This window comes from Dasypus novemcinctus, chromosome 10, assembly GCF_030445035.2.
Source record: "Dasypus novemcinctus isolate mDasNov1 chromosome 10, mDasNov1.1.hap2, whole genome shotgun sequence".
Taxonomy (NCBI): domain Eukaryota; kingdom Metazoa; phylum Chordata; class Mammalia; order Cingulata; family Dasypodidae; genus Dasypus; species Dasypus novemcinctus.
The window spans coordinates 532,759-549,971 of NC_080682.1; the positions used below are offsets into that span (position 1 = coordinate 532,759).

At 61.4% G+C, this 17,213-nt stretch overlaps 1 protein-coding gene across 4 annotated transcripts in view; it reads right to left on the reverse strand.

Moving 5' to 3' along the window:
* Positions 1-247: 247 nt before the first annotated feature.
* The window catches only part of DEAF1 (DEAF1 transcription factor), a 56,624-nt gene continuing 39,658 nt past the window's right edge, over positions 248-17,213 (reverse strand). Inside the window, exons 7-12 of one of the 4 annotated variants that reach the window (XM_012525645.4) lie at positions 16,397-16,523; positions 15,404-15,532; positions 14,079-14,207; positions 11,514-11,761; positions 1,415-1,504; positions 248-630 (exon numbers count right to left, since the gene is read on the reverse strand). In XM_012525645.4, the coding sequence (XP_012381099.2) occupies positions 526-630; positions 1,415-1,504; positions 11,514-11,761; positions 14,079-14,207; positions 15,404-15,532; positions 16,397-16,523 (828 nt within the window). In that variant the 3' untranslated portion in view covers positions 248-525. Of the gene's footprint in view, positions 631-1,414; positions 1,505-7,859; positions 8,385-11,513; positions 11,762-11,809; positions 12,174-14,078; positions 14,208-15,403; positions 15,533-16,396; positions 16,524-17,213 lie in introns of those variants that run through there. The other 3 variants (XR_009187450.2, XR_011649818.1, XM_071217878.1) reach the window with 3 other exon arrangements.

Here is a 17,213-nt window from a genome sequence, read left to right on the forward strand (position 1 = left end):
CTGAGTGCGCCTTAGACCTGCGTCCGCCGCGGGCCGACTGCCGTGTCCCTTGAGGCTGCCCGGGGGCGCTCAGCCAGCGGCTCAGCGCCCGCAGTGACCGCACATGGGGCAGCGCCCTGAGCCCCCCGTGCCACTCCTAGAGGCCTGTGGGCTTCGGCAGGGCACCACGGCCTGGCTTCGTCACCGGCCCATGGCAGCGAAACACCCGCCCATCCCAGGGCTGTGTGGAGGGACCAGTGCGCAGGGCGGGGAGGGCGACACCAACTTTATTGACAGACAAGACGTATGTACATGTGCGCAGCGCGCTGGCCCGAGGGCAGAGGGAGCACCGGAGGCGGCGGGGCCCGGGCCGGGTCCTTGGGGGCAGCCGGCATCGCTCTGGGGCTGGGACGCTTCGCCTGTGTGGTCTCAGCTGGCCAGCTGCTCGGCCGTCCCGACGTGCCCCGCGCTGTCCCTGGGCACTGCGCCAGTCCTCATGGGGCCTCCGAGCGCGGCCTGCACTGGGCGCCTGGTGCGCTGCAGCCCTCACACGGGCACCTTCTCCATCACGCTGTCGGCCACGTGGACGTCGTCTGCCTGGACGGTGACGGCTGCCGACTGGCCGCACACGTGCTGGTGGTCTTTCCAGTCCTGGAAGGGGGGTGCATCTGGTCAGCGGGCCGGCGCGGCCAGGGGCTGCGTGCAGGGCGGGGGCTGCGAGGGCGTCCCCCGGGGCCCGCGGGATCCCGCCCCGTGGCCTCGGCTCCAGGTCCAGGCCCGGGCATGCAGCCCCACCCCGCGGGCAAGACCAGGGAGGAAACAAGCCGGGGGCAGCCCCGGTCCACTCGGACGCTCCGGCCCGGTCATTTCGTTTCCAGGAATTTAAACAAAACGACCTCAGGTGAAGAGAAATTACGTACGAGGTGCTCATATGCCCGTGACCCCCCCACAGCGAGGCACAGCTGGCCCCTCGGCCGCAGGCCACGGTCAGGCCGTGGCATGGCGCCGGGCTGGGCCTGGGGGGACGCGGCCGAGGGGAAGCCGCCGGCTGGGCACGTCCGGCCGGGCCGCGCTGAGGGTGGCCTTTGGCAAAAGACCACGTGGCGCGTGGCTGGGTGGGGGCACCCGCCTGGGCCTCAGAACCCCTCCGACTGCCTCCCCGGGGGGTCCGAGGCGCCTCAGGTTTTGTACCGTAGCTCACCTTGCTTTAACAGCCAAAAAGGAAAAGAGGAAAACGGGACGCACGCACCGTAAAAAGTCTTCAACATGCAAACCCCTGGAGCACTCGGCCACGGCCACGGCCACGGCCACGGCCCCTCAGCTCCCAGGGCCGCTCAGCTCCCAGGGCCCCTCAGCTCCCAGGGCCCCTCAGCTCCCAGGGCCGCTGGGGGCACGCCCGCCCGCCCCGCAGGTGCGGCAGGTGGCTGGGCCCTACCTTGCGCTGGCAGAAGGTGGAGCAGTAGTTGACCTTGTGGCAGCCCGTGCACTCACTCAGGGCCTCGCGGCCGCAGTTGACACAGGACTGCTGCAGGGGACACAAGCGCAGGTCAGGGGCGCAGGGCACACCGGCATCTCCTCTCAAGGACCCCCCCGTGGACTGCTCCCCGACTCCGAGCCATTTCCCACCCGCCCTCGGGTGGAAAAGCCAAACCAAGGAGTGGCAGCACTGCCGACAGGTCCAGGCGCCCTGGGCGCTCGTCCTGCCTCCCCCGGGGCCGTGGGCATACAGCCGCCCTCGGCCCAGGCGACGGGGCACCCCACACCCTGGCCACCACCTGGCCGGTTCACGGATGAAGGAAATGTCGACACTGAGCACCTGCCAATCGCCCTGGGCAAGCGACACACGAACAAGGTCGGCGCCTGGCTTTCGGGGGGGGACTAACGGCACCTGGCGCTGACCACAGGCCGCCAAGCACCAGAGGCCGCCCAGATGCAGCGCCGGGCAGGGGCTGACAGGGGCTGGCGGGGGCCGGCTGGAAGAGCACCCCAAATGATGCCTCGAGAGGCACAGCCCACGTCCCACGAAGCAGACGGGACGGGGAAGGCGCCAGGGGAAGGGCCTGGGCCGGAAGCGAGCGCACACAGAACCGAGCTCCCTGGGCCTGACGGTCTAATTCCATCTCTGCTGCCCTTTGCAGGTCCGGGAGAGCAGCAAACCCAGGCCTCTGCTCGGTGGCGGCGGCCCCTGTGCCATCTGACTATGATGGAGGCTCTTCCATCTTATGACATCACCAAGGACACCCATTCACTCTAGAGAAGATGGCGTGGGCAGGACGGCGGCCCGGGCGAGGGGGCCCTGCCTCCCCTGGAGACGAGCCGTCCTTGGGGGCAGACGTGGGGCCTACCATAGGCACGTCCGTCCGGGCGAGCGGAGACTGTGGACTCCACTCACGTCCGGGTGGGGCAGATGCCATGGTCGGCACGAGGCCACGTGGACAGCCTGGACAGCCCTGCCCCTGCCCCTGCTGCGCCCCTTCAAGCACTTTCTGGGTTCGTGAGCCGGACCTTGAGTCTGTCTAGAGGCCTCCTGGAAACCACACGACCACAGGGACGTGTTTTCTTTGCCTTGGAAGCATCAAAGCCACGGGGACAGATGATGACAGTGGTGTCACCCGCTGCCAGGCCACGCACGCGCCCTTAGACCACGTGGCCTCCCTCGGAAACCACAGCTGTGGCCCGGCGCAAGGGCAGGCTGGGTGGGCGGGCAGTGGGCAGCGTCTGGCGGCGGGCCCTGCACCCAGCTGTCTGCCTGGCCTCGGGCTTCAGCCCCTCACAGCCACTCTTGGGGATCGGCCCGACCCCTGGGGGCCGCAGATGGCGTCTGGGACCGCCAGTCCACTCATCGAGAAGCGGGAACCGTGCGCCCAGCCCTGCCCCAAGCCACGCTCGGCTGGCTCCAGCCCTCCAGCCCTCCGGGGGCCCTGGGCCCCTCTCCCCAGGCCGCCTCCCTTGGGGCCTGTCGGGGGGCAGTGGGCCATGGAACCCGCCGTGCCAGGAGGGGCGCCGAGGAGGGTCCAAGGCCAGGGCCGCGAGGACATGAGCCTGAGACGCGGAGGTGGACAGAGGGGGCAGTGGGGCAGAAGGGACAGCTCGCGGGGGGCTGGCGAGCCCTGGCCGGAGGGGTCCGAGAGGGTGGGCAGGCCCCGTGGGGGGAGCACAGCAGAAGCCGCGGGTGAGGGGAAGAAGCCTGAGGGAGACGAGCCAGAGCCCTTGGGCCCCCCGGGGACCTCAGCCAGGTGGGGGCAGCGGGAGGTGGGCCGTGAGCACAGGCCGCCGGGTTTCCAGCTGCAAAGAGAAGATGGAAACGAGGTGGTGGGAGACGCTGGCCTGCGGCTGCGGGGACGTCCTCGAGCGCGGCGGGCGGCCTCGTCCAGGCAGGGTGGCCCAGGGCTCCGACCTCGGGGGGCCCCGGGCCTTGGCTGCGGGCCTACTGGGGGCCGCTCTGCAGGGACCCCGCGCTCCTCCCGGCCAGTGCTGGCTGCTGCCCTCTCACGGCGGCAGGTGCTTTCGAGGCTCCCCGTGGAGCGCCCCTCCCGAGGCTGGTCCTACCGTCACCCCCCCAGATTGTGGGCAATGGGGATAGTTAACAGAACAAATACGGGAGCCCTCCAGGACCCAGAGCCACGGCCCGTCACAGCACGAGGGGTCAGCGTGCACCCGGGACGCGCGCCAACGCCAAGTGGGGGTCACAGCTGGCAGGAGCGCAGCCGCCGTCTTCCCCAGCTCCAGCCGAGGGACCTCAACACGTCACAAGGGGACGACGGGACAAGGGGGTGAGGGTTCTCTTTTGGAGCAATGAAAATGTTTTAGAAATGATTGGAGTAATGAACGCACAGCTCGGTGATGACACTGAGGTCCCTTAATTGTACACTTGGTATGGATTATGTGGTATGTGAATAAAATAAAATGAAAAGAAGTTCGGGGGGGAAAAGGGCCATGGTCTACCTGGTGTGGCAGTTTGAGATTATTTTATGAATCCCCAAATGAGAAAGATTATGTCTATAAACTCCTCTGTTCTGGGCGTGAGTCCCTTTGGCTGTACTAAATTCGGCTGAGGGGCCTTGACGTGACCACCCGGCAGGACTGCTCTAGCGCTTCCGACTGGACGTCAGTGAGGTGGGACGCAGGTGCGCCCTGCCCCTTGCTGGGTCTGACGCAAACGGAGTGCAGGCAGACAGACATACAGACAGAGGGAAACGGGAGCTGCTGCCAAGTGAAACGTCTCCGGCTCCACCGGCAGCTGAGCTGCAAGCACAGAAGCCCTAAGAGCGGCGCTGAGCCGGGGAGGCCCGGAGGGTCGCGGCAGCGCGAAGCCCCGGGAGGGGGCCGGGGGCAGCTCAGGAGGAGACGCGAGCCCGGAGGGGAAGGCCGGCCTTCTTGCCTCCAGGGCCTCCTTGGTACTGTGAGCTTTTACAATAAATCCCGATTATAAAAGCCCACCGATTTCTGGTGCTTTCTGTCGGCCGGCCTTTGGCAAACTCAGACACACACTGGTAACAGGAGAGTGGGGTCGTGCTTTGCAATTACCAAAAATGTTGGAATAGTTTTATAAATGGGTGTATTAGTCACCAAAAGGGGTGCTGATGCAAAGTACTAGAAACTGGTGGGCTTTTATAAAGGGTGTTCATTTGGGGTAGGAGCTCACAGTTACCAGGTCATAGAGGCTAAGTTCCTTCCCTCACCAAAGTCTGTTCCACTTGGTGAAGCAGGATGGCTGCCAACGTCCGCAGGGGTTCAGGCTTCCTGGGCTCCTCTGGGCTCAGCTCCTCTGGTCCCTCCACAAGGTCAGCTGTAGACGCTCAGGGGAACGGCTCTTTCTCTCTCCCAGGGCCTCTGCCATGTCTGTGGAGCAGTCTCTAGTCCTCTGTGTTCTTCTCCTGTGTGTTCACTTCCTGGGCTCCAGCTCAAAACTCAAGCATCAAAAATCCTACTCTCTTCTTTTGCCATGTCTTTTATCTGTGAGTCTGTACCCACCAAGGGGTAGGGACTCAATGCCCTAATGACACGGCCCAATCAAAGCCCTAATCATAATTTAATTAAGTAAATGTGAAACTTCAGACAGACCAGTTTACAAACATAATCCAGTGTCTACTTTTGGATTCATAACTATATCAAACTGCCGCACTGGGAAAGGGGAGGTTTTTGGAGGAATTGTGAGACGCTTGATGGAAAAGGCTTGGCTTGCTCTGAAGAGGCTGCTGGTAGGAATACAGAGCCTCAGGTACTTCTGATCAGGCATTAGAAGGAAATGACGAACTATTACTGGAAACTGGAGTAAAGGCAATCCGTGTTTTAAAGCTGCAGAGAACTTGACTCTATACAAAAACCATCTCTGAGCAATAATGGGCTTTGAAAAACAGGCCCCCATCTCTTTCCCCTCTGCCTACTCCTCTATTATTCCTGCGCTAAAAGATTTCTGTGCTCTGGAAAGAAAGGGCTCCTGTCTGTGCATGTGGTTTCCCTAAGTTACAGACTCTGTTATTTAAGACACCACCAAGAAAAAAGGAAAAGCTAAAGTAGTCTGTCACTGCTTTCCATAAAGAGTTTAAATAAGCCCCATTTAACAAACAGATAAAACAGTAAACCAGTAAATATTTAAGTCTTTTTCCCGAATATTCTTCCCTTGTAAGAAATTATTTCCCCCTATTTACAACTAGGTTTAGAGCTTGATTTTCTCTGTGAACCATAAAAATTTGCTCTGACTCCATCAATAAAAACTGGAGAACGAAATTCAGTGTGTGTGAAACGCAGGGGCAGCCGGCAGGGTCCACTCTCAGCTATGCGGAAACGAGGGGCACGTCCGTCTCACTGGCTTCCCTGAAGTCCAGGCGCAACTACTGAGGAAAGTGACTTGAAGCCGCAGCTTGAGAGAAGAGACACAAATGGCTCTGGACAGTTCTAGGCCCTTTCAGGTGAGGTCGGGCGCCCTCAGGGTGGGATGGCCGTGGACCTCTAGGCCCTTCGAGCACACAGGAAGCTGAAGCACGGCGGACGCCACGCACGCGCTCGGCGGGGCAGGCGCGCAGTCCACCCTGTGCCTCCTTCTACAAACAAGGCACCTGAAGGGTAAGGGGGTTTCATGCTGCATGTTCTCCTTAGAAATACATAAAATTACAAAAACTCGAAGCCCGGCCTTTCAGGGGTGGGGACCTGGCCACCAGGGCGTCAGAAATCTCTGACTTCTCGGTGAGGACGTCAGCCCTGCCGTGGCAGCAGGACCAGGGGCCTCGGGCCGTGCCGCACGCCGAGCGCAGCAGGACGCCACTTGTGGCCACGCCACGTTGGAGGCGCAGGGCAGCGGCTGCGGGCGCGCTGACCCCCTTGTGGGGAACCAGGCGGCCCACGCTCCTGCTCCACCTCCTCCCGTCCCCGCAGCACCTGCTGGTGTGAAAAGCACCCTAGCAGAGTTCCACCGACTTTTATTTTCATTCCACTCTTCCTTTTAAATTTTTCATAGGAGGAAGTAATATGTCTAAATCACCCTTAATCTGTGCAAGAAAGGCCACAAACGTTAGTAATGCCAAATGTAAAACTAAAAATTAAAACCTAAAAATCTTCCACTTCCCTGTTGCCATGAGGATGGTGCTGCCCCCACTCCTGGGGCTCGAGAGGAGGGAGGGGCAGACCCTCACGGCAGTGCTGGGAAGGACGCCGGTGGGGCCCGTCTGACGGGCCGATGCTGACAAGCTGGGGTGCCGGCACCCTGGACCCGGGAGGACGCTCCCTCGGCGACACCCCTGCGGCGCCCCGTGGGTGCAGCAGGCTGCGGGTCTGCTTCTACTTGCACTGCTGCCTTGAGTACGATAGCCGTCTTGTGCCTTCCTAGGTGCGCGGCCCCCACCCGAGGGGGCTGCCCGGCTGGCCCCGAGCTGGAGGCTGCCCGGGGAGCGCAGCAAATGCTTTCCACGGGGCAGAGTTCAGCTCATTGTTTGCTAAGAAGAGCCTTTCCTTTATATAATAAATGTAAAAACCTAGGATTCTCTTTGGCGTTGTAATAAAACAGGAAGTCAGGCAAACCCCAATCAAATCCCCAAATGTGCAAATGGAGGCTTCACAGAGACTTCAGGTGCTGCGCGGAGGACCAGTGACAGGCCCCCGAGGCCCCGAGGCCCGTCAGGCTCCAGCCAGGGGTGCTGAGCGGCCCCGCCCACCCGCCCCCACGGGCCCCCCGCCTGCCCCCACGGGGCCCCGCCCACCCGCCCCCACGGGCCCCGCCCACCTGCCCACGGCGCCCCCCCACCCCGCCTGCCCCCACGGCCCCGCCCACCTGCCCCATGGGCCCCGCCCGCCTGCCCCACGGGCCCCCGCCCGCCTGCCCCACGGGCCCCGCCCGCCTGCCCCACGGGCCCCGCCCACCCGCACCCACGGGCCCCGCCCACCTGCCCACGGCGCCCCCCCCCCCCGCCTGCCCCCACGGCCCCGCCCACCTGCCCCATGGGCCCCGCCCGCCTGCCCCACGGGCCCCCGCCCGCCTGCCCCACGGGCCCCGCCCGCCTGACCCACGGGCCCCCCCCGCCTGCCCCCACGGCCCCGCCCGCCTGCCCCATGGGCCCCGCCCGCCTGCCCCACGGGCCCCCGCCCGCCTGCCCCACGGGCCCCCGCCCGCCTGCCCCACGGGCCCCGCCCGCCTGCCCCACGGGCCCCGCCCACCTGTCCCCCCACGGGCCCCGCCCGCCTGCCCACGGGCCCCGCCCACCTGCCCCCACGGGCCCCGCCCGCCTGCCCACGGGCCCCGCCCACCTGTCCCCCCACGGGCCCCGCCCACCTGCCCACGGGCCCCGCCCACCTGTCCCCCCACGGGCCCCGCCCGCCTGCCCACGGGCCCCGCCCGCCTGCCCCACGGGCCCCGCCCGCCTGTCCCACGGCCCCGCCCACCTGCCCCATGGGCCCCGCTTGATCAGAGCAGGAAACGGGACCTTCTTCTACACCAGAACAGACTTCAGCAACATCAGAGCTAAGGGCCACTCCTTTCTGATCATTTGTTTAGAAGTTTCTATTAATCTGGATTTAAGACCAAAGCAAAACTGGAATAGACCTTACCTCTCAAGTCCTTTTTGGCCCTTAAATCCTGTGCCTCTGGGACAAGGACTAAACTGCTTAGCAAATCATGGACAGTATAGGAAATAAACTAATAATTAAAACTAGACATTCAAAGTTACCTTTGAATCACTAGAAAAACCAAACCCAGGCACAAAGCCGTGCTCCCTTGGGCGGCGTGCTGACCGCGCCAGCCGGCACGGGGACGCTCATCCTGGCCCCTGAGGAGCCGGAACAGCCCACACTCACCTGGTCACACGCCCTCAGGAGAGCTAGAGACCTTCACACTCGCGTCAGCAGTGACGGATGCCGCGGCGAGGGACGCGTATGTTTAGCGCACTTCTCGACATCTAGCTAGAGGGTCAGTCCTTAGTGCAGAAGAACAACTGAATAACTTTTTTGCAGACTAACAGCGGCTTCTCCGCTGGAGTCTCCAGTGCACAGCGCGGAGCGGCTACAACTCCAGCAAAAAGCGGCCTCTTGGCTTGCGGGTCAGAGGCCCAAAGTGGGGCCTGCCAGAGTGGCTGGAAATTGAGGGGAGAAATCCCGGGCAGGAAAGCACCGTAGAGGGAAAAGCCCCTGGTCAGCCAAACCCTCCCCTGACCTTGTCTGACCCGGGAGGTTCTCCGCGGAGCCCAGCAGCAAACAGCCGAAAGACGGAGAGAGCCGAGCAGGCGTTCAGCTGCTTCCAAACACAGGCAGGCAGGGTTTGGGGTGTGAACCCCCCCAGGGGAGAGGGCCTGGCCCACACCTCCTGCCATTCGTGAGACCCAGAAAGGCCACACCTTCTTAGATCCAGGGTTAGGGCTGTGCCAGACAGAGGAAACCCCAAAACAGACCGGCCCGAGGAAAATGCAAAACTGGAGCCTCCACCAGCTCAAGACAATCAGCCGGTAATTTAATCACCCACGAAAACAAAATTCAACACGCTCCACAGGAAGCTAAAGAATCCACAGAATCCAGAGGCCCTACCACATACAAACTGCAGTGGGGAAGCGGGTGTGGCTCCAGCGACCGAGCTCCCTCGTACTGCAAGGGAGGTTTCGGGCTCAGTCCGGGTGCCCCTAAAGAAGACGAGCAAGAGCGAGTGGATGCCATGGGCTAGCACAGCAAGCTGACAGAGCAAGAGACACAGAGGAAAACAGTGAGACACAGCAAAGCAGGGAGTGCAGGTGGCTCTACCAATTAGGCGCCTCCCTCCCAGGTAGGAGGTCCCGGATTCAGATCCCGGTGCCTCCTAAAAGAAAGACAAGCACACAACGAACAGACACAGCAAGTGTAAATGAGGGGGTGGGGAGAAATAAATAAAGCTTAAAAAAAGAAAACAAACTGCAATGTCCAGTAAACACATAGTTTATAAGCTATCTTGTAGTTATTTTTTTTATCCCCCCGCCCATGGCTTTTCGTGTGCTGTCCACTCTCTATGTCCATTTGCTGTGCGTTCTTCTGTGTCTGTATTTATTTATTTAATTTCCCCTTCCCCCTTGCGGCTAGCTTGCTGTCTGCTCTCTGTGTCCATTCACTGTATACTCTTCTGCGTCTTTTGCTTGTCTCCCTTTTTTGTTGCATCACCTTGCTGAGTCGGCTCTCCACGGTGTGTGGGAGAGCCTGCCTTCACAAGGAGGCCCCAGGACGCAAACCCAGGGCCTCCCACATGGTAGAGGGGAGCCCCGCTGATGGAGCCACAGCCGCTTCCCTCTTGTAGTTACTTTTAATCAATCGATTTTCATCACAATTAATGAAGTTTCCCTGTTAACCTGCATGGCTCTCCATCTCCTATCTGGACTCAGACGGCTACCAGAGCCAAACGGAAATTCCATCTCTAAAGCGTGTGATGACTGAAATGAAAACCCGCCAGATGGGCCGAATGGCAAAAGAAACAGTCCTGGAGCCAGAAGACTGGGAGAGCCTGGAAGAGGGCGAGACAGAACTTTCTGGAGTGATGGAAACGTCAGCCGTTGTGCCTGGGTACACGCCTTCCTCAGAACTCGCTGAGCTGCGTACTTAAGACCCAAGCAGTTCAGGGCAGTACATTTTACCTCAATAAAAAAAACCCCACAGGGACACATCAAAAACTATACACAGCGATTATCTTTGGATAATGGGACCAGGATTTTTAAAAAACATTTTTCTGAAAATGTCAGCACTGAGTATGAAGTTTGGAATTATTCCTTTTTAAAAAGGGTTTATCAATTATCTTTTTTTTTAGGAGTAGAAACTATAGTTTTCTTCTTTGAAAACAAGATAATCAGGTATTAAGAAATGATCTAGAAAATTAAGAACCTGAAAAGCTCTTCTTTCTCTAACCTATAAAAAATATTAACAGGAATAAATGAGAGAAATTAAGTTTCTTATACAGATTTGGTGGAAAAATATCAACTTGATTTTTGTTTACGAATCAAAGTCCACAGCTACCATGACTGAACAAGCTGACCTTGAAGAAATAGTATCTCTTCTGTTCTGCAGCCTTCAAAACTCCTTCTATCAAGTCAACCAGGGAAGCGACTGTGGCTAATTGGGCTCCCGTCTACCATAGGGGAGGCCCTGGGTTCTCGTCCCGGGGCCTCCTTGTGAAGGCGGGCCGGCCAGCGCCTGTGGAGAGCTGGTACAGCAAGATGAGGCAACGAAGGGAGACAAGCAGATACAGAAGAACACGCAGGGAATGCACAGAGAGCAGACAGCAAGCAAGCGACAAGGCGGGGGGAGTAAATAAATAATAAATCTAAAAAAAAGTCAACTGTGATGTGCCAAGCAGAACCTCCTTTGTCTGCTTTCCCCACTTCCCTGGAGCACGGCGCCTCCCAGGCGGGGTTCACGTTGCAGCCGCCGAACGACGACGGCCCTCTCTGGGCCTCCACTAACACGGTCTCGTGCCGGGTTTACTGTGTTGGCCCACCCTGACCACGCCCTGCGCCATCCCAGGACCGCGCAGTGGGAGCCAAAGGGGCACGAGGGAGTAAGCGATGCCGCGGTCACGCGACGCTGAGGAGAGGCTGACCAGGAGCGCTGCGCGTCTGAGTGCGCGTGAGCCCGCGGGCGTGTGGAAGCCTGAGCGCCCACAGCGGCAGCCCCCGCAGGAGGGGGTCCCGGGGCCTCAGGGGGAGGAGGGAGGGCGCAGCCAGGCAGGGGCTGGCCAGGTAAGGAGCACGTCTGCCCTGAAGGCCACCAGCACTCAGAGACACACGCGGTTTTCCTCCAAACTTAATAAAAGTCACGTGAAGACAGAAGTATAAAAAGGTCTGCAACAGCAGAGTGTTCAAAAATAATGGCTTGCGGGCACAAAACCTTTTCTTCCTTTGAAGTAAACCAGTTCTCTTTGCTAAAGCCACCACCACCCACCAGTAACAGCTGCTATCTACCAGAAACACTGAATGTGGAAATGGTTCTCCAGATTTTCCTTTCCCAGAAAGGCAGGAAAGTTGGTTCTGGAAGCAAAGGTAGAGGGTCCCCAACGTGGCAGCGCTGCCGCGGCACGGCGCCAGCCTCGAGCCTGTTACCTCTTTTCTCTCGGCGTCAGCCTGGATTTTTGCGTGGCTCACGGCAGCTTCTCGGTAGGAGCTGGCCTGCTTGGCTTGCTCAAACAGCGTCTTCAGTTGCTGCGCCGTGTTGAGCAGGGAGTTGACCATCTCCTCCAGGTACAGCCAGTTCCGCTGCTCTGACATCTCCAGCCCGTTGACCACTGTGGGAGATACGGCTTTGGTGGGCGTGGACGGGGGGGCCGCCAGGGCAGGCAGAGGTGTCAGCACTGGAATGTTTTGAAAGCAAAATAAAAAGAGATTACAACGTTTCCTACCTTTGAAGTGCTCTCAATGAGAAACTCATCCCCGGGTGGGAAGCAGGGACGCGATGCCCAGCACCATCGCCGCTGCTCTCCTCCTCCGGGAGCCCTGGAGGGGCCCCTCCGCACACGCTCGGGCCTCCCTGGAAGCTGCCGCTGGAGGCCTGGCCACACCCAGTGCTGAGCCGGGCGTGGGCAGGCACCAAGGAGGCCGGCAGGCAGCAGGCGACACCCAGCCGGGCGGGTGAGCCGCGACGCATCCGCGGAGTCGGCCGAGAAGGCAGGCGGACCACGGCGCCGGCCCAGGCGAGGCCCCTCAGCAGCGACCGGCCAGGGACGCCCAGCGGCTGCCCTCCGCTCACACGGCGTCCTCCGGAGCCTGCGGTTACCCATGGGAAGGGTCGGAGGACGTTCAGGAAGTCAGCTCTCACCGTCGGAGAAGGCAGTAGCAACAAGGGCCGGGAGGAAAGCTCGGCCCTGCGGCGTGCTGGCGAGGGCGCCTGCCTGCCCACTGCAGTGGCACTGACGCGTCTGCACTCGCACACACTCCCTGGCTCCACGAGGGGCGGGGCCACACGCCCGGGGCAAGGCGCCGGCACCCAGCGTGTGGGGCCTGGCCTGAAGTACAGCGCTCTGCTCACGGCCTGGCGGCAGCCCCTGCCCACCCCTCTGTGCCAGTGCCACCAAGGACCCCATGTGGAGGCCTGGACGTCGGCACTTGGCCGGAGGAGCAGCCCCGCCCACCGCGAGGGCCGGAGCCGCCTCTGAACGGCGCCCAATCAAGGCTGCTGCTGGCAGGGCGCACGGAGCGCTCCGGGGTGTCTCAGCAACTGACTCTCAAGCGGTTTAGGGAGAAAAAAGTTGTTTGTGCTGTTTGTAACTTCCTTGCACATCTACGAATGTTTCAGAATTTTAAAAAATTTAATAAGACAATAAGTCACGGGCCTCCTGGAAGCCGCGCACAGAGCCACACGCTGAGAAGGGAGAGGGGGTGAGGGCTCCACTCAGGCACGTGCCGGAGAGAGCGAGCGCCAGCACGGGACAGGGCGCCGAGGGTGGAAAACGGGTTCTTATTCTAGAAAATGAGCCAAAGAACCCGCTTCAGTCTTCAAGAAGAAAAACCCTCAGAGGCAGAAAACAGGAGCAACTGCCGTGACCGAACAGCGAAGGTCCAAGCAACAGAACGCGTTTCACGGACTCGTGTCATAGCTGTTTATTCAGGCCAACAAACGTAACATTTGTTTTTACTTCGAAATATTTAAATCGACGGAAAAGATGCAACAGCACAATGTGCACCCACACACGCATCACCCAGAGCCGCCAGCGTTGCCCTCTATTCGTAGACGCGGGAGGGGGCGGGGCTCAGGGCCGGGGGCTCAGGGCCGGGCCAGGTGCTCCTGTCACCCAACACACAACTTCAGAGCTTGCTGAAGGATGAACTCACAATATGTCGGGAAACACAAAAGGTGGAAAAATCTCTACATTTCAAAAACGTTCAAAACAACGTCACTGACAAGGGCACGAAACAGGAAACACCTGAAGGCCCAGACGGTGGCGGAGGTAGGGTCACGCCGCTGGGGTGGTGCGGCTCCCGGCACTACTCGCTGCCCTCCACTGCGCCGCGGGCAGGGCCGCCGCCGGGTGAGGAGGGCACAGCGCAGGCAGCTTCCTGCAGGCGCGGCTCCCGTCTCCAACCCAGGCCTGGCCCTGCCTCCCCCTGGGGGCATCACGGCTGCGGCCAGGAGGCTCGGGACAGGCCTGAGGACGCTCTGCAAGGGCAGCCCGGCGCTGCCCGGGGTGGGGGGCCACAGACGGGGTTCTTTCTCCCCCGCCCTACATCTTCCAGAATGTCTACACTGACTTTGTACTGAAGTTACTAAATCCTAAAGCTTTTTTTAGTGTTAGGAATTAGCAACCAACTTTCTTAAGAAGACAGGAAATAAGCAAAGAGCTGTGAAAGCAACCCACCTTTCTGCCCACCTGGGGGGGCAGCCCCTCCCGTGCAGCGCCAGGCAGTGGACAGTTCAGGCTGCGCGGCCGAATGGGCCCTGCTGCCACTACCCAGCTCCGCTATTGCAGCCACGGTGTCCAAGGCCTTTCGAAACCAATAAAGCTTTATTTACAAACCCAGGCCCTGGGCAGACGCTGCCAGCCCTTGGTCTGGTGCATCACCGAGAAAACCCACACAAGAGAAGCCCGATTTCCCTACGTCACTCAGAAGCTCCTTCGTGAGAAGGCAGTTCTAGGGGACCTCCTGCCAGAGGGTGGTTTCGTCCAAACTTACCTATTTTAGGATGAGAGGTGGGCAGCGCCGCTTCTGGAAACGGCGCCATGTGACAGCTGTCCTGGTACCCGGGATAGTGCGGCTCCGGATGGCTTCCCCTGCACGGGGGCTGCACGCCTGCTTCCTGGACTGTGGGGGGAGCAGCAGGGCAGCACGGGCCGTGGCTGGCTGCAGAGCGCATGCCTGCAGCTGCAGCTGCGCTGCCCCAATGCGCAGCTGCTCCTGATCAGGGGCTCACGAGCCCTGGGAACAAGGCTGGTCTGAACTGATGCTATCTGGGCCACACTGGGTGGAATAAATATACCATAAAAATTAGCTTCACCTGTGCCTTATTAGGTTGCTCCTGAGTTCACACGACCTGCAGCAGGGCCGGCGGACACGAGGAGCCTCCAGCCCGCGGACCCTCGGCCGGCCTCGGCGGGTCCACCTCCTGCTGCAGCAGCAAAGGCGCCGCGGGCAACGCAGGAGGCAGCGCGTGGCCATCTCCAGGAAAACCTGGCTCACGACGGAGGCTGGTAGGTCTGGCCTACAGACCAAGCTGGCCACGGCTGGCCCAAAGGACCAAGGACACAAGGATGGAAAAGTGGCACCTGACGGAATTCAAGCCGCCCAAATGCTAAACCTGCACAGCCATGTTCGGCCCGAGCCAGTAGTTCTCCCTGGTGGACACTCTGGCCTCTGGGGGAGGGGGCAGGCCACCTGCACATCCCCGAGCCGCAGTGGAGGAGCTGGGGGGCCCCTCCCAGCCCCCCGCTAGGTGCCAGGGGAGCTGCCTGGGCCCAGGGCCCGCCACCCCACGGACTCGCGTTGGAAAGGCCTGTGTGCTCCCTCCTGGCCTGCGCCCGCTCGAGGCCCACCCCGCCCTCTCCTGCCCTCCCTGGGGACACCCTCCCCAGAGTTTCTCACGGGCTGTCCTGGGGCCCCTGGCCTGAGCTCACGCCACCCCGCCCCAGCCGAGCCCCCAGCGCTCTGCGAGGACCTGCGGCCCCCAGGAGGGGTGCCCGCCCTGCTCACCCCTGCTCGGGCCCACCCGGCCGCACCTCGGCCCCCGAGCGTCAGTGGGTGCCACCTGCTGGGGAAGCGTCCACTGACTGCTCGCGAGGTCGCGCCTTCTGACATCTCAGGCCCGTGTCCGCCAAGCCCCTCCCGCCGGCCCGCAGCTCTTCTCCCCCAGGCCCTGCCCCAGCAAGCCCGCTGAACGCCTGCGCCACCCCTACCAGCGGGCACAGCCCTGCTCAGGGCCAGCACCCGCCTGGGGCAGCAGCGCCTGTGGCTCTGGCCGGCACGCCGGAGGCGAGGCCTCCCTGCCCGGGGCTGAGACGCACCTGTGGCTCCCGCGAAGACATCGCCCTGCGCGGGGCTCTCTGATATGACGGCAGTGGCCTCCACGGCGGACGTCCGGTCAAAGGTCAGTGCTCCAGAGGTCGTGATCTGTCCTGAGGGGCTCACGGTGACTGCGGGGAGGAGGCAGCGCTGACCCCGGCCCCCGCGCCGGCGCTGGGAGCTTCCCCCCACTCGCCCACAGGCTCGAGCCTGGAACCCCGGGGACGCACCACTGAGCCAGACAATTACAAATGCTCTTTGTGGTTTAGATTAAGAAGCGCATCCTCCCCCACGTGCCTGAGCGGCCCTCGGCCAGCCCAAGCGCATCGCCGTCCTTGATTCACACCCACGGGCTCAGGCCTCCCGAGCACGTGCCCTGCGGGGCGGAACCCGACGCCCCAGCACAGCCGCATCACCAATAGACGTCCCCTGCCGCGCTCCCCGGCCCTACGTCATCTCCCCCCACTCTGTGGTTAAAATAAAAGCTGGGTCTTTTTCTTCCTTCCCCTTGCCCAAACCACCGCATCTGTTCCACATCAACGAGAGAGCATTTCGAAAGCTGCCAACTCTGAAAGCAGAGCAAGTCCCGACTAGAGGCCTCCCCGGGCAGCGGGCAGCGGGCAGGGGTCTCCAGGCATCGGCCGCCTCATCTGTTTCTCTAGAAACACGCACGAGACGCCCTCCAGAGGGGGAGCTGCTCGGTCAGAAGGGCCTGTCGCACCGTTCCCAGCACCAGGGAGACCGCGGGCCCAAGTAGGCGACGTCCCAGCTCGGGCCACTTCTTGGGTAAATGAAGAGCGCGCGAGGCGGGAGACCTGGCAGCCCAGGGCCCCCAGGACACAGCAAGACGTGAAGGCACGTCCGGGAAGGAAGGAGCAGAGCTGTGTCCGTCCTTCCAGCCCACAGAACTCACTTGAATTCACAGCAAAAGCAGGTAAACGCTGACGGTCAGACCGCAAGATAAAGAACATGCTCGAAGCTCTCAGGAAACTTACAGGTGGCAGCCGCCGTAGCTGGGAGCAACGTGATGTTTTTGGGAGAATCCTTCTTCACCGGCGTTGTGGGCATTTCGTTCTCCTTCTTGCGCCTTTTGTAAGGTACAAAAAGCCGGACGGGGCCACTCTGGGGAAGAAAGGCACAATCGCATGACGTTTTCACCGATGGACACCAGCGCCGCGTCCTCGCTGCGCCCGCTGAACAGAGGCCACGGTCCCCTGGTTGAAGAGCATCGAGATGGAAAGCTGCGCTCAAAGCACAACCCTTTTTCACCCCCAAACTCCTTAAAATCACAGAAAAGACTCTCAAGGCCGCAGGACACCAGTGGGACCAGACGAGAAACAGCGTCACCAGCGCGCCGGGTCCAGGTGCCGCAGCAGACGCGCCGGGGCCGCCGGATAGGAGCAGGAGATAACGCCTCGCATGAGGAGGACGAGCTGTGGCCGAGCCCCGGCGCAGGCAGGGGCCTGGGATCACTCACTCAAGGAGGGCGTCTGAGCCGACCAGTAAGAGCAGAGAGGGGGGACACGCAGTCGGGGGCCCCGGAAAGGTCTCAGCCCAGGAGCCAGAAGGGGGTGGAGCGGGGAGCAGAGGAGACTCAAGTGGCTGAGCATCCGCCTCCGACACAGAAGGTCCCGGGTTCAGTTCCCGGAGCCTCTAAAAACAAAAACAAACAACAGGGAAGCAGATGTGGCTCAAGCAACTGGACTCCTGTCTACCATACAGGAGCCCAGGGTTCGATGCCCAGGGCCTCCTGGTGAAGGCGAGCTGGCCCATGTGGAGAGCTGGACTGCGCAGAGTGCTGCCCGCACAGGA